Source organism: Ornithorhynchus anatinus, chromosome 1 (genome assembly GCF_004115215.2).
Source record: "Ornithorhynchus anatinus isolate Pmale09 chromosome 1, mOrnAna1.pri.v4, whole genome shotgun sequence".
Lineage (NCBI taxonomy): Eukaryota > Metazoa > Chordata > Mammalia > Monotremata > Ornithorhynchidae > Ornithorhynchus > Ornithorhynchus anatinus.
The window spans coordinates 2,016,654-2,032,712 of record NC_041728.1 but is presented as its reverse complement, the minus strand read 5'-3'; the positions used below and the strand labels follow the sequence as shown (position 1 = coordinate 2,032,712).

The 16,059-nt window shown below is 55.7% G+C and overlaps 1 protein-coding gene across 3 annotated transcripts in view; it reads right to left on the bottom strand.

The window, feature by feature from the left end:
- The window catches only part of ERBIN (erbb2 interacting protein), a 149,514-nt gene that overhangs the window by 71,566 nt on the left and 61,889 nt on the right, over positions 1 to 16,059 (bottom strand). For all 3 annotated transcript variants that reach the window (XM_029058874.2, XM_029058885.2, XM_029058880.2), the window contains exons 3-5: positions 6,675 to 6,725; positions 5,710 to 5,907; positions 3,969 to 4,086 (exon numbers count right to left, since the gene is read on the bottom strand). In XM_029058874.2, coding sequence (XP_028914707.1) covers positions 3,969 to 4,086; positions 5,710 to 5,898 — 307 coding nt within the window. In that variant the 5' untranslated portion in view covers positions 5,899 to 5,907; positions 6,675 to 6,725. The remainder of the gene's footprint in view (positions 1 to 3,968; positions 4,087 to 5,709; positions 5,908 to 6,674; positions 6,726 to 16,059) is intronic.

The window sequence follows — 16,059 nt, the reverse complement described above, 5'->3', positions numbered from 1 at the left end:
TCACTCCAGTCTTTATTTGACCCCGCCGCCCGGACCATTTTCCTAAAAAGTCAGTTAACCCATGTCTCCCCATTCCTCAGAGAAGCGGGGTGGCTCAGTGGAAAGAGCCCGGGCTTGCGAGTCAGAGGTCATGGCTTCGAATCCCGGCTCTGCCACTTGGCAGCTGTGTGACCGTGGGCAAGTCACTTCTCTGGGCCTCAGTTCCCTCATCTGGAAAATGGGGATTAACTGTGAGCCTCACGTGGGACAACCTGACGACCCTGGATCTACCCCAGGGCCTAGAACAGTGCTCTGCACCCAGTAAGCGCTTAACAAATACCAACGTTATTATTATTATTAAAAACCTCCGGTGGTTGTCCATTCAGCTCCACATCCAACAGAAAGTCCTAGCCATTGGCTTTAAGGCGCTAACTTCACTCTCCCCCGATCCTACCTTACGTCGCTGATCTACTTGTTTTGTTTTGCTCTGATGTCTGCCTCCCCGGTTTAGACTGTGAGCCCGTCACTGGGCAGGGATTGTCTCTATCTGTTGCCGAATTGTACATTCTAAGCGCTTAGTACAGTGCGCTGCACAGAGTAAGCGCCCAACAGATACGACCGAATGAATGAATATTACAACCCAGGCCGCACACCTGGCTCCTCTAATGCCGACCTAATAATAATAATAATGATGTTGGTATTTGTTAAGCGCTTACTTTGTGCAGAGCACTGTTCTAAGCGCTGGGATAGATGCAGGGTCATCAGGTTGTCCCACGGGAGGCTCACAGTTAATCCCCATTTTACAGATGAGGGAACCGAGGCACAGAGAAGTTAAGTGACTCGCCCACGGTCACACGGCCGACAGGTGGCCGAGCCGGGAATTGAACCCATGACCTCTGACTTCCAAGCCGGGGCTCTTTCCACCGAGCCACGCCGCTTCTCTGCACCTCGATCTCAGCTACCTCACCACCAGACACCTTGCCCCTCGTCCTTCCTCTGGTCTGGCATTCCCTCCCTCCCTCCCTCTCTGCATCCAACAGACCTCCACTCTCCCCACTTTCAAAGCCACCTTAAAATCACACCTCCAAGGAGGCGACTCTACTCGCTCTCCTTTCGAGGTCCCCAGTGCGTGTGGATCCGGTCCTTTTAAGCACCTGATATTCTTCCCCTCTCCAATGAATCGCCGCCTTACCGCGGCAGGAGGGCCAGCGTACGCTGACGAATTTTAGAGTTACGCTACACGGGGTTACCCGTAACGGAAAGGTCTAAGCCGAAGCATCAAAGTCGATTCACCTGTGCTGGGCAGCAGCGGGCTAGGAAAGAGTCAGAGGTGGATAACAATAATGATGCCGATGGCATTTGTTCAGCGCTTCCTACGTGCCAAGCACTGTTCTAAGCACTGGGGTAGATACAAGGCAATGAGGTTGTCCCACGTGGGGCTCACAGTCTTAATCCCCATTTTACACCTGAGGTAACTGAGGCACAGAGAAGTGAAGTGACTCGCCCTGGGTCACACAGCTGATAAGTGGCAGAGGCGGGATTAGAACCCACGACCTCGGACCCCCAAGCCCGGGCTCCTTCCACGGAACCACGCTGCTTCTCAAAACCTCGTTCAAAGACAACGGCGGAGACTCGAGACTTAAAGGCGCGGAAGGCGGCGACGGTAAACCGCTTCCGTACCCTTCCCGAGAAAACTCTACGGCTACGCATTCCAGAATGACTTTACGGCAGAAGACGGGACGTTCTGGAGAAGGTAGGTCCGTGGAGTCGCTATGGAGCGGAAGTGACTCGAAGGCATTTGACCAAGAGCAAGATTCCGCCCACCCTCGGCACCCAGGGGTGTAGCCTCACATCCGGCCATCTCTCTTACCTGTAATTTATTTTAACATTTGGCTGCCCACCGTAGTAGACTGCCAGCTCCTGGGGTAGGGATCGTGTCTACCAACTCTACTGTACTCTACTCTCCCAAGCAGTGCTCTGCGCAGAATAAGCATCCAATAAATACCATTAATCTAGTGGAGGGCTGCTTACAGACTCTCCCCAACCCCGGAAGGAACTGCTTACTGCAAAAGGAACCGCTTACTACGACACACCCCACAGAGAACGCGAGGAAGCATATCGGGAAGGCAGGAATCGTGTCTACCAACTCTACTGCCCGGCATTCTCCCAAGAGCTCAGTACAGTGCCCTACTGAGAGCTCACCTCCTCCGAGCGGCCTTCCCAGACTGAGCTTCCCCTTTTCCCTCTGCTCCCTCTCTGCCCTCCCCTTCACCTCCCCTCAGCCAAGCCCCCTTTCCCTCTGCTCCTTCCCCTCCCCTCAGCACTGTGCTCGTTTGTAGATATTTTTATTACCGTATTTATTTTGTTAATGAGGTGTCCACCCCCTGGATTCCATTTATCGTGATTACGTCGGCCTGCTTTTGTCCGTCCGTCTCCCCCGATGAGACCGTGAGCCCGTCGATGGGCAGGGATGGTCTCTATCTGTTGCCCAATTGTACACTCCAAGCGCTTAGTACGGCGCTCTGCACAGAGTAAGCACTCAATAAAAAAAAAAATACCTCGAATACAGTGGCCTACTGTAAGGGCAATCGTAACTGTAACGGTTAAGATTTCAAGGAATACCACTGACTGACTGCTTGTAGAACACCGAGCAAAAGTCCCAAGGCCTGGTTCTGACGAGATTTATGGCAACGGGAGGGACCTTCAACGCGTTTCCCCTCCTTGTTGAAGGTGGTCCATTTGGGAAAAGACAGTAAGCCTCCCTTACTGGCGATGGCTTACTTTTAAAGGACGATTCGGTGCATCCCCTCTCCTCTCGCCAACCACGATACATTGGGAGCTACTTGAAGGCAGAGAGAGAGAGAGAGAGAGAGAGAGACGTCGTCGTGCCACCTTTTCAGGATCGTTACTCAGCACCGACATTTAATAAACAAGTCACTCGATTACATCCAGTTCAAGTACGATCCCAGGGGAAGCCACGCTCGGCGGCCTCGACGCTTCCGGACGTCCCAAGACGAAGGCGAGACCACGCGCTTCGGTAAAAATTAACCAAGCTACCCTAGGCTGAAGCTTGAGAGCTTTACGAAAATACCGGCTGCAAAAAACGGGTTCGAGTCGCCCCGATGAACCTCTGATACGGCAAGAATTCATACAACTCCCCTCGACATCTCTTCACGTGAACCCTTGCTCTCTCCAGAGATGAGCCCACCGCCGGCACTCTGGGTCACCTTGTTCTCCGAGGTTTTGCTTATTCTGTAAATCTATTAAGGGGAAATGAAACATTACTTTCTTGCCCAACGTGCCTATCGTAGCAAGCTAAGGATTTATTATTTCCCTTTCTCCAGCAGTCCGTAGCAGAAGCTGAAGTTAATATTTGGTGGTGATAGGGGCACCGTCAGTGCTAATTAAAAGCAAACACCTTGATTTTGACTATTCCCCAGATTCAGAGGGCAGCACTTCATTCCAAAATTCAACCACCACCACCTATTTTCTTTACGGTCTCCGTTAGGCGCTTACTAAGTGCTGGGCACTGTACTGAGGGCTGGGCTAGACGCAAGCTAATTGGGTTGGAAACAGATCCCGTCCCCCATGGGGCTCACAGTCTCGATCCCCATTTTACAGATGAGGTAACTGAGCCACAGAGAAATGAAGGGACTCTCTCCCAAGGTCGCACCGCGGGCAAGTGGCGAAGCCGGGATGAGAACCCAGGTCCTCCTGACTCCTGGGCCCGGGTTCTCGGCCACTGCCATAAGCACTGTGGAATTTAAGTGACGGAAGGGTTGCTGCCTAAGAGGGAGGTCCCCAGAAATCTCCTTCAAGTGGATGATCCCTTCGATAAAGCGACCCGAAGACCATTATTCATCCTGGTCATCCGCATTACCCCTCTCGCTGCCCAACCTACGAGCTGCCGTCAGTAAAACGGACGTGCCTCGCCTCCGCCGTGTCCTTGACTCTGTCTAGCTGTAGAAATAAAAAATAAAAGAACTTACCATTCTTGCTGACATCCAGTTCCCTGAGATTAATGAGATTGGCAATGGATGCTGGCAATGTTGTTAAATCGTTGTCTGGCAGACTCAGTTTGTGCAGAGACTGACAGTTAAAAAGTTGCTAGTGAAAAAAATGGAGAAAGGAGCCGTGAGCGTCTTGGGCTTTGCTTCGTAAAAGACCGTTTCCATTCCTTTCCGACTCCTTATCTGCCCTCCGCCTCTGACTAGGTTATTAGCGATCTGACCACAGAGCTCATCCGGGCCCGGCGAAGAGACGGGCCGCGGCTCCCCCGTCGCCGGGCCGACGGCCACGGGGTGACTTCTTAGCCTCTCGAGCCCGGCAGCCCGAGTCCCGGGGTCGGAGGATCCCGGCCGGGCCGGCCGCGGGTCCGGAGCCCGGACAGAAGGGCCCGAGACCGCCACCCCGGGGGGGGGCGCATTTTCTTCTGTGCACGGGGGCTGACACCTCACCCGGGATCGGGCCTATCGGTAGCGTTTACAGAGGGCGGGGAGCAGAGTACCCACGCCAGCTCACATTCGGTGCGGACGCACATCTCTCGCATACGAACACACGTACGCACCGAGAGGACGGACGGGCCGGAGCCCGTACACCCATCCGCCCAGGGATCACACGGGGCAGAGGACCCGACCCTCCTTCACTTCCCTCTCCCCCCCCCCCCCCCCCCCCCCCCCCCCCCCCCGTGCCTTTAGAGCACCGGGAAAGCCGTGGAAGTTTCCGCGCTCGGGGCCGCTTTTCCGAGCACGGTAGTCCTCTGTCAATTTTGCTATTAGACCTCGCGGTCGTTGCCGTGCGTCGGCTCTAACCGCGCCTACTCATTCCGGCCGCTGACCCTTCCCGCCGAGCGAGGAGAAGTCAGAGACAAAGAGCCGACCGGGGGGCTCGAAGCCAACGGTCAGCAGTCTCTGCTTCCCGGGGAGAGGAAGGGGCAACCGCTGGAGGTTCTCGAAGAGCGGGGCGACGGTTGCACAACGATGTTTGGAAAAAATGGTCTGGGCAGCCGACTGACCCGTGGACGCGTCGTCGAGTCGGCACCTAAGAGCCCGGGCCGGTGTGGTCACCGTTTGGATAGAGAGGAAGGGATGGATCGCGTCCGGCTTCCTTCTCCAGCTCTTAGGACCCGGGTTTCCGCACTGCACGGGATGAAGATGGTCTACGAACCCAGGTCCTCTGGCTCCCGGGCCTTCTCCCCGCACGAAACGGGAGGCTGGTCTAATCCTCGACTAGCCTAAGTGGGACTCGATCCCGGCCTTCCGCCTCGGCCTGGCCGTGGGCAGCAGCTGGGGGTCTGAGGCATCACCCCGGCGTCCATCTAAGACAGGAGCCGCTGGGACCTTGGGCGTCTCCCCATCTCTCCCAAACTGGCCCGTATTCGGGCTTTGCTTCCGCTTCAGCTGGCCCTCTTCCCGTGCGACAAAACCGGTCCATTTGGAGTTCCGACATGGGCGCCCCATGACGCTCGGCTGGCACCACCCGCCCTGCCACCCCAGCAGATGAGCTGGCTCCCAAAAGTCTGCTTCCTTCCAGGTTCACTTCACCCCAGTCTACTGGAGCGCAGACTTTTTTCTTCGTTTTTGTCAAAGGTATCTGTCCGGTGCTTACTATGCGTCGACCACTGTTCTAAGCGGTGGGGCAGATAAAAACTAATCGGGTTGGGCGCAGTCCAGGTGCCATTTGGGGCTCACTGGCGAACCAACCGGTGGAAAGGGCCAGAAAGGCACCTACCTTGGGAAGCTCTTCGATCTGATTCGCATCCAAATAGAGTTCTTCTAAGGTCTTTTCGAAAGTGAAAATCTCCTTGGGCACCTGCTCCAGGCTGCAATGGGAGTAATCTAGAGTGGTGACCGTTTCTTCTTCCCCGCGCAGACAACGACACGGTACCAAGCGCACGAACAGGTTCCGCTTTGTCGTCATCTTCAGGCACTGCAAAAGCCAAAGCGAGCAGAACCGTAAACCCCGGCGGCGAAAAATCTCAAACGGGCAGGTAAGACATTCGGTAATTTCCGAGTCTTCGCAATCGGAACTTGTTAACAGCGGACGGCATCCCGTAGACGGGAAGAGAGAGTCCGCTCGGCTAGCCTTCGTTTCCATTTCATCCAGGTCTAACGTGTGGCGTCCGAAAAGAAATTCACAAGCTTTTCGCTCCTCGGACCGGCTGGCCTATAAAATCTGATGGGCGACCCGGATCCTCTGCTCCGCTAAGAGCGAAATGCCTAGAGGCAGGGGCTAGAACCGAGGAGCGCCCTAAATCCCCTCAGCTCTAAATTTCCACGATGCTCTGAACTCTTTTCTAGGTTTACGACGGGTTTCACTTCCTAAATACTAAAACCCCGCCTGCTACAAAACAACAGGCAAATAATACATCTGGAATTTGTCAACTGCGCTTCGAAAACTTGAAATTCTCCATCGGGCTTCCTTCCGTGGTATAGTCTTTCAGGCAGTGTGAGCGCCACCCCATCTGCGAATATTCACCTATGACTTAACCCTCTCCAAAGATATTGTTAACCTTAACATTTGGCCAGAAGAGCCCAGTGGAAAATACTTCGGATACGCGACGCGGGGAGTAACGGAGCGCCGATCTCCAAAGCGGACAGAGTTTTTCCATACCGATTAAGAGCCGAAACGCAGACCTGATCTGAACCAAAGCGCAGGCTCCGATCCTGAATTTGAGAGAAACTCAGGATACTCACCACCGGGCTGTGTTTCTCTCTCTGAGGCTTCTGTGCTGAATTCCCAACATTCTGCGGAAACAAAATGACATAGAAGTTTAAGAATTCGAAAAATCTCTATGAGCAGGTGTGCTTTTCTTTCACGAGGGAGCAGTCGAGATCCCTCTTTTTATCTCACGGCGAAGAGGAGAATCGAAAGACACCGATACAATTCACTGACGTTCACAGCCTCATCTAGAATTAGTGTCCGATTGGATGACGGGCCTTGAAAATAACAGAAGTACAACTTCATCATCTACTGCTGTTTGCCTGGGATTTCACCAGCCGATCAATGCCGGGCTACTTCTAACCTAATTTTTGCAAAGCGGAAGTGATGGGCTTAAAATCATCTTTAGAGCCTACAGATCGGGACCACAATATTCTAATAATAATAATAATAACGTTGGCATTTGTTAAGCGCTTACTATGTGCCGCGCACCGTTCTAAGCCCCGGGGGAGATACAGGATAATCAGGTCGTCCCCCCGTGAGACTCACAGTCTTCATCCCCATTTTACAGATGAGGTAACTGAGGCACAGAGAAGGAGGAGGCCAATGCCGCCGAGAACAGGTGGCTCAGGATGTGGAGGGCACGAGGAATGGCCACTAGGAACGACCGCTCCACAAAGAAAGCCATCGCCCTTAAGATGGGGGTGGAGAAAATGTGCTTTCACTTAGAAAAATGGAGGGCAACTGATGCAAATAAAAAAACCTGTCGGGACTGGGGATTTGGTGCGATGCTAATAAGGATAACGTTGGTATTTGTTAAGCCCTTACTATGTGCTGCGCAGTGTTCTAAGCGCTGGGGGAGATGCAGGGTCATCAGATCGTCCCTTGGGAGGCTCACGGTCTTCATTCCCACTTTACGGACGAGGGAACCGACGCCCAGAGAAGTGAAGTGACTCGCCCACAGTCCCACAGCTGACAAGTGGCAGAGCCGACAGTCGAACCCATGACCTCTGCCTCCCAAGCCCTGGCTCTCTCCACTGAGCCGCGCTGCTTCGTGCTGTACGATTTCAGCGTCCCTTGCCGGAAAAAGTGACCGGGATTCTGAAATTAACGGGGCCCACCAACCCCCAAGCTATCATTAACGCGGTGCACAGCTAATACGAAAGAACCGCGGAGCGCCAGCCGCCGTCGCAGAGCACAGTGACAACGGGCCGGCTTTCCGAGCGTGGAGCGGCACTGTTCTGTTCTGGAGATGACAGGCTTTCCGCTCTTATTTTTCGCACCTTTGAAGCGGAGGAGGACCGCTGTGTGCATAAAATGCGTCTGACGGGCTCATAGCAAGAGCTCACGCTGCCAAGGTCTCATTAATATTTTAGGAGTTATCTATAAGGGGTGAAACATATCTAACACACAAGTCTTAAAGCTTAGAAAATAGAGTTCATTCATTCATTCAATAGTATTTATTGAGCGCTTGCTATGTGCAGAGCACTGGACTAAGCGCTCGACGGTCCCCGCCCTCTGACGGGCTCACGGTCTGACCGGGGGAGACGGACAGACGAGAACGATAGCAGTAAATAGAATCGAGGGGGTGAACGTGTCATTAAAACAAATGCAAATGAATAGAATCAAGGCGATGTACATTTCGTTAACAAAATAAATAGGGTAACGAAAATATATACAGTTGCGACGGAGGCCCCCGATTGCCCCACCCACCGACCTCAGACTTGGAAAACATCGTTTCATCAGGATTTCGGTGGTCCCTGATTCCCCTCATGTAGAGAAGCGGCGTGGTTCGGTGGAAAGAGCCCGGGCTTGGGAGGCAGAAGTCACGGGTTCGAATCCCATCTCCGCCAACCTGTCTGCTGGGTGACCGCGGGCAAGTCGCCTCACATCTCTGGGCCTCAGTTCCCTCACTGTAAAACGGGGATTAAGACCGGGAGCCTCACGAGGGGCAACCCCGATGACCCTCTATCTCCCCCAGCCCTTAGAACAGTGCTCGGCACATAGTACGCGCTTCACCAACACGCACGTTATTATCAAATTCAAACTTCAGATCCCCGTTTCCAAATCCTTGACCGATCTGCCACGGCTCCCTCACCAGCACCAACAGCCTCCTGGCGGTTTCCCAGGCCCGTAACAGGAGGGTCCTTTCGCTAGACTCTTCAATCCTGCAATCGATCGGATCGGGGGTATTTACTGAGCACTTACTGCGTGCAGAGCGCCGTCCTAAGCGCTTCGGAGAGTCGGTGGACACGTTCCCCGCCCACAGTGGGCTCACGGTCTAAAGGGAATACCGACAGATCACCTTCCCCGCCCAGCCTTTCCCCCGATCCGTCTCCCCAGTACCACGGCCTCTTCCTAGCAGAATCTTTCCTCCGACCGCCGCAGTCTCATCGACCCCTCTCTCTTCGGCCCGCCCGGGGCTCCGAGGCCTTGGCATTTATTTACGCATCTCTCTTTCGGGAAGCAGCGCGGCTCAGCGGAAAGAGCCCGGGCTTGAGAGTCGGAGGTCACGGGTGGGAATCCCGGCTCCACCACCCGTCGGCTGTGGGACTGTGGGCGAGTCACTTCACTTCTCTGGGCCTCGGTTCCCCCGTCTGGAAAATGGGGACGAAGACCGTGAGCCTCACGTGGGACGACCTCATTCCCCTGTGTCTCCCCCAGCGCTCAGAAGGGTGCTCTGCACATTGTAAGCGTTTAACAGATACCGCCGTCATTATTTTCAGGTGTCCAGGTGTCACACTTAGGTCTTGGGTTTGCCGACATTCTAATCAACCACGGCCACAGAAGGCGGCCTTTTTGCTTCTCTCGCGGCCGTGCGTTTTCATCCTCTCCCTCTTCTTTCCCTTCGATTCCTTTATCTCCTCTATTTCCTTTCTGCTAACGTTTCGCCTTCCCTCTTGGTCTTTTCCCAGCTTTTCCTTCCGAGGAGCGGCACGACCCGGCGGGAAGGACACGGGCCCTGGGAGCCGGAGGACCTCGGCAAGTGACCTGCTCCGTGACCTCGGGCGAGTCGCTTCACTCGTCCGCGCCTCGGTCTCCTCACTTTCCCAATGGGGATTCGATGCCCGTCCTCTCTCCGCCTTTAGACCGTGAGCCCAACAAACCTGTATCCACACCGGGGGCTTTGGAACGGTGCTTGACACACGGTAAGCGCTCAACCAATACTGTAATACCAGCGGGGCTCGGTGGAAAGAGCACGGGCTTTGGGGGTGGTAGGTCACGGGTTCGAATCCCGGCTCTGCCACCTGTCAGCTGGGTGACCGGGGGCGAGTCACTTAACTTCTCTGGGCCTCGGTTCCCTCATCTGGAAAATGGGGGTGAAGACCGTGAGCCCCACGTGGGCCGACCTGAGTCCCGTGTCTACCCCAGCGCTCAGAACAGTGCTCGGCACAGGGTAACAGACAAATTAACAAACACCAACATTATTATTATAACGTCGAACCGTCCTCTCCCAAGTGCTCGGCACCCAGTGAGCGCTCGACACGTACCACCGAACGACTGATCCACCTGCCCTCGGCACCTTCCGCCCGCCCGCCCACCAGATTACGGGCCCGACGGGGGAAAAGACCTGGGCTCCGGACCTTCCGAAACACAACCTCATCCACTGCAGTTTATATCCGAGGAACCAACGGTGGGCTGACGTGGGATGCGGAATTCAAGAATTCGGGATCCAAGAGCCAACGCAACCTCTCGGCGAGCGGTGGCTAGCGGCAAATGAGAGCCGGGCCTAGGGCTTTACGAGCAGCCGGAGGCCCGAGCCAAGGAGGGACCCGTGCGCGCTGTGTAGAACGGGCCGTCACGAAGCACCTTGGGGCGGCTCAGCGGAAAGAGCCCGGGCTTGGGAGGCAGAGGTCATGGGTTCGAATCCCGGCCCCGCCCCTTGGCCGCTGGGTGACCGCGGGCGGGTCACTTCCCTGGGCCGCGGTGACCTCAGCTGTAAAATGGGGATTAACCGTGAGCCTCGTGTAGGACGACCTGAGTACCCCGTACCTCCCCCAGTGCTTAGAACGGTGCTCTGCACCTAGAAGCGGCGCGGCTCAGTGGGGAGAGCCCGGGTCTGGGAGGCAGAGGTCATGGGTTCGCATTCCGGCTCGGCCGCTTGGCAGCTTCACTTCTCTGAGCCTCAGTGACCTCCTCTGTCAAATGGGGATTCACTGGGACAACCCGATGACCCTGTATCTCCCCCAGCGCTTAGAACGGTGCTCTGCACACAGTAAGCGCTTAACAAATACCAACGTTATCATTATTATTATTATTACTGGTTTCGTTTTCCTGTCCGACTCCCTCTTCTAGACCGTGAGCCCCTTACCGGGTGGGGACTGTATCGGTCGCCGAACTGTACATCCAAGCGCTCGGTACAGCGCTCTGCCTGCAGCGAGCGCCCCATAGATATGGTTGAATGAACGAATGCCTGCTGTGTACCCTGGGCAAGCTGCTTCTTTCCTCTGGACCTCCAGGTACCTCATCTGTAAAATGGGGAATGAAATGGGAGTGAGCTCCGCGCGGGACAACCCGCGTCCAACCTGACTGCCTCGTATTTCTATCCCAGCGCCTAGTAACAGCGATAACAATGATGATACCGTAGTTGTTAAGCGCTTACTATGTGGGAAGCAGCGTGGCTCTGCGGAAAGAGCCCGGGCTTGGGAGTCCGAGGTCATGGGTTCGAATCTCCGCTCCGCCACTTGTCAGCTGTGTGACCGTGGGCGAGTCACTTCACTGGGCCTCAGTTCTTCATCTGTCAAATGGGGAGTCGGACAGGAAGACGAAACGAGTAATGATAATAATAATAATGATAATAATGTTGGTATTTGTTAAGCGCTTGCTATGTGCAGAGCACCGTTCTAAGCGCTGGGGTAGACGCAGGGAAATCAGGTCGTCCCACGTGGGGCTCACAGTCCTCATCCCCATTTTACAGACGAGGTAACGGAGGCACGGAGAAGTTAAATGACTCGCCCACAGTCACGCAGCCGACGAGTGGCCGAGCCGGAATGCGAACCCATGACCTCTGACTCCAAAGCCCGTGCTCTTTCCACTGCGTCACACCGCCTCAAATACCAACGTTACTATTACGTGCCAAGCACTGTTCTGAGTGCAGGGGTAGGTGCACGTTCAGCAGGTTGGATCCAGTCCCTGTCCCGCACGAGGCTCTCACGCTCAATCCCCGCAGGTTGTCCTACACGGAGCTCACCGTTTAAGTGGGGTCACCGAGGCGCAGGGAAGCGAAGGGACTCGCCCAGGGTCGCACAGCAGACAAGTGACCGAGCTGGGATTAGAACCCAGATCCTTCTGACGCCCAGGCCCGTGCTCTACCCGCTGAGCCACGTCACATCCCGGGACGGTGCTCGGCCCAAATCAAGTCCTTGACACCACAACTCTAACTGCTTGTCGCCAACCGTCGGGCGCATCGGGACCGTCGTGGATCCAAACCGTACGTGCGACATTTCGGGAGCCATTAAACGGCGGGGGCGGGAGGCGAACGGGGGATAGTCGAAGCCTATTTTTCTCAGCCCGACCATCGTTAGTTCTGCAGTGAAGGAAATCCGCTTGGCGCTTCGATGTGGCACGCTACGACTCAGGTTCATCACGCACCCCCGAAGGCTTATCGAGGCGAGGAGAAACGCTAACCGCACGTCGCTTCGAAATGCGCAAGATGTCCGCCGTTCAGTTGCGGCCACGCCAGCCGATGAGGCACGACCATCTGCTTCTTCGGACACCTGGCCACCTGGCATCGAAACGTTTCGTACTCCAATGAGGTTTATCTGCAGATTGAGCAAACTGCCCAACGGAACACTTTCTAAACGTCTCGCCGAGCGTTACCGAAACATCTCAATCAGAGAGGACGGTGAGCTCTTTCCTGATGAAATCACAGGGCTTCTGTAGTGCCCTCGGAAGATTTACAGGCTTTCGGGACGGTTCGGGGGCTGCAGTCCGCTCTGCCAGCCACCTCCTTGAAGACCCACGGGCTAAAAGACATAATCTTCACATCTCGTGCTCAGAGGAGCAGCGGGGCTCAGGGGCAAGAGCCCGGGCTCGGGAGTTCGAATCCCGGCTCCGCCGCTCGTCAGCTGTGTGACTGTGGGCGGGTCACTTCACTTCTCTGGGCCTCGGTGCCCTCATCCGGAAAACGGGGATGAAGACCGGGAGCCTCGCGTGGGACGACCCGATGACCCTGTATCTCCCCCAGCGCTTAGGACGGTGCTCTGCACATAGGAAGCGCTTAAATACCGACATTATTATTATGATCCCGGATCCGTCGCTCGCCAGCCGTGCGACTCTGGGCAAGTCGCTTCACTTCTCTGGGCCTCGGTTCCCTCAGCTGTAAGATGGGGATGAAGACTGGGGGCCCCACGGGGGACAACTTGATTACCCTGTACGTACCCCAGCGCTCAGGACGGTGCTCGGCACATAGTGAGTGCTTAACAAATACCAACGTTATCATCATCGTTAATTTAGAGGTGAAACTGATGTAGATGATGCCGGTAAAGTGCCTGGGCTACAGCAACTGATCTTGACCTTTCCCAGCTCCCAAATCGAGAGTGAACATGTTTCTACAGATGATATCATTTCTGGGCACCTAAGGCTCGTCAATTATTTCAGCTCTCTCGTCCTAAATCTATCTGCGCTCTCATCTGCCGTACCCTTGTTTCCGCCTCCCGACTGCACTCTCTGTAAATCATCTGAGCCTGCCGCCTCCCCCGTTAAATTGCAGGCCCCTAGAGGGAAGCTATCGTGCCTTTTTCTTAAAAATAATAGTAATAATAATGATAATAATAATGTTGGTATTTGTTAAGCGCTTACTTTGTGCAGAGCGCCGTCCTAAGCGCTGGGGGAGATACGGGGTCATCGGGTCGTCCCACGGGAGGCTCACGGTTAATCCCTATTTTACAGGTGAGGGCACTGAGGCCCAGAGAAGTGAAGTGACTCGCCCACGGTCCCACAGCTGACGAGTGGCGCCGCCGGAATTCGAACCCAGGACCTCTGCCTCCCGAGCCCGGGCTCTTTCCGCCGAGCCACGCTGCTTCTCCGCTTCTTCCGGGGTGCCCTCCAAATCAACCGGTGGTATTTACTGAGTGTGCGCTGAGTGCAGAGCACTCAACTAAGCGCTCAGGAGAGTACGACCCGGCAGAGTCCGTAGACACGTTCCCTGCCCGTGACGAGCTTACGAGAGCCCTCGGCCAACTCCGGGATGAATAAATAGCATCGATCAAAACCATCGACGACAGACACGGCCCCTTAAATAGGATTAACAGCTTACGTCACGAAAAGGAGCTGTATAAATATACACGCGCGTACACGGAACGATACGCTACGGAAAGTCTGGCAGACGCTGACTTGGGGCTCGCTTGAATCCAGACACTTCAGACACGATAATGATAGCGATGATGGCATCTCTTAAGCGCTCACTATGTGCGATGCACTGTTCTAAGCGCTGGGGGCGGGGATAGAAGGTGATCAGGTTGTCCCACGTGGGGTTCACGGTCTTAATCCGCATTTGACGGATGAGGGAGCTGAGGCCCACAGAAGTTAAGCCCACAGTCACACAGCTGACAAGTGGCGGAGGCGGGATTAGAGGGGCGGGGGTCGTGGGTTCGAATCCCGGCTGTGTGGCCGTGGGCGAGTCGCTTCACTTCTCTGGGCCTCGGTGACCTCATCTGGAAAATGGGGAATCAAGACTGCGAACCCCAAGTGGGCCGACCTGACGACCCTGTATCTACCCCAGCGTTCAGAACGGTGCTCGGCGCACAGTGAGCGCTTTACCAGTACCAACGCTATCATCGTTAAGTGGCTCGGATCTTCCTCGGCGCTCAGAACGGCGTTCGACGCGCAGTTCGAGCATTAAAAGAGAAAAGCCGTTCTACTTCGACCCACCCCGACGGTGGCACGGACAGGGCCTTCCGGGCTGCCTGGTACCCGACGGCCCCCGCCCCACAGATGCCCGTCTGCTATTCAGGCGGGCGGCTCCCGGCCCGCGGGTCCGAATACAGGGCTCGATTTTCCTCCAAGAGAAGTCCCTTACAACAGCCTCCCCTCTGGAGCGCACGTGAAGATTTCTGCAATTTGTCTTCTTTTCACTCCCTGGCACTTGGGAGTCTCGTGACTGCACGATCCACTTTCAGGGCTGAGAAGGAGCCTTCGTCGCTTGGCAGCACCGGCGGCGCGGCCACCGAAGGGCAAGTGGCCACCGGACCATTATGTCGGAGTCAACTCTGCTCCGTCCCCTGGCCCCGCGCCCGTGCCCGCAGCCGGCTGCTGGGGACGGGCCAGAGGGCCACCCTCCCCTAACCGCTCCGGCCCCGCGGCCGAAAGAGCGCGGCTGGGTTCCACCGGGTTCCCGGCGCGGCCAGGAATTCGGACGGTCGCAAGGAACTGGGGGCGAGCGGCAAGCTGACCGCCCGTAACTGGGGCTTCGATACCCGTTCTCCCTCCGTCTCAGACACGTGGGACAGGGACCGGGTCCCACAGGCACACGTTCCATCAACCCCGGCGCCTGGCACGGTGAGCACGGTGAGCACCTAAATCCGGCTAGGGAACGAGCAGGAATGAAGACAGAGCTTCCGAATGAAGATAACATCCACCCGAGTCTCCGGAGAGGTTCAGGGGAGGGTCCGTTGTCGGCCAACGGTCCCCTCTTCCTCTCCCCACCGTCTTCCGCAACCCCTGCATCCGTTCATTCGTATTTATCCGGCGTTTACTGTGCGCGAAGCACTGTACCGGGAACACGGGAGAGCAAAACGTAACAGTGAACGGTCGCGGTCCCCGCCCGCAGTGGGCTTACGGTCTACGGACAAGCTACAGAGACTCCCTCTCTCTGGGGTCTCTTCTCATTCATTCATTCGATAGTATTTACTGAGCGCTTACTATGTGCACAGCACTGGACTGAGCGCTTGGGATGTACAATTCGGCAACAGAGAGGGACCATCCCCGCCCGAGGACGGGCTCCTCCCGGAGAGCCGGACTGTAGACCCTAGACCGATTTTTATTTAAAATGATGTTGCTATTTAAGCGCTTACCATGTGCAGAGCACTGTTCTAAGCACTGGGGGAGATATAGGGTGATCGGGGTGTCCCACGGGAGGCTCGCAGTCTTACTCCCCATTTTCCAGATGAGGGACCTGAGGCACAACGAGGTGGAGTGACTTGCCCACAGTCAGCCAGCTGACAAGTGGCAGAGCCGGGATTCGAACCCGAGACCTCTGCCTCCCAAGCCCGGGCTCTTTCCACTGAGCCAATGATCTCCACGTCCCAATAAGTGAGAGAGGCGAGCCCCTCCACATCTCCCTCCTCATCCATCCCTGGGATTCCTTTGTTCTAACAAAGGTATTTTGCCGGGCAAATCATTTCTGTCGCTCAGCTTTTTCAACGAAGCCAGCGCCGCCTTCTCCAATCCCAAGTGACAGAGCCCGCTGCCGCCGGGACA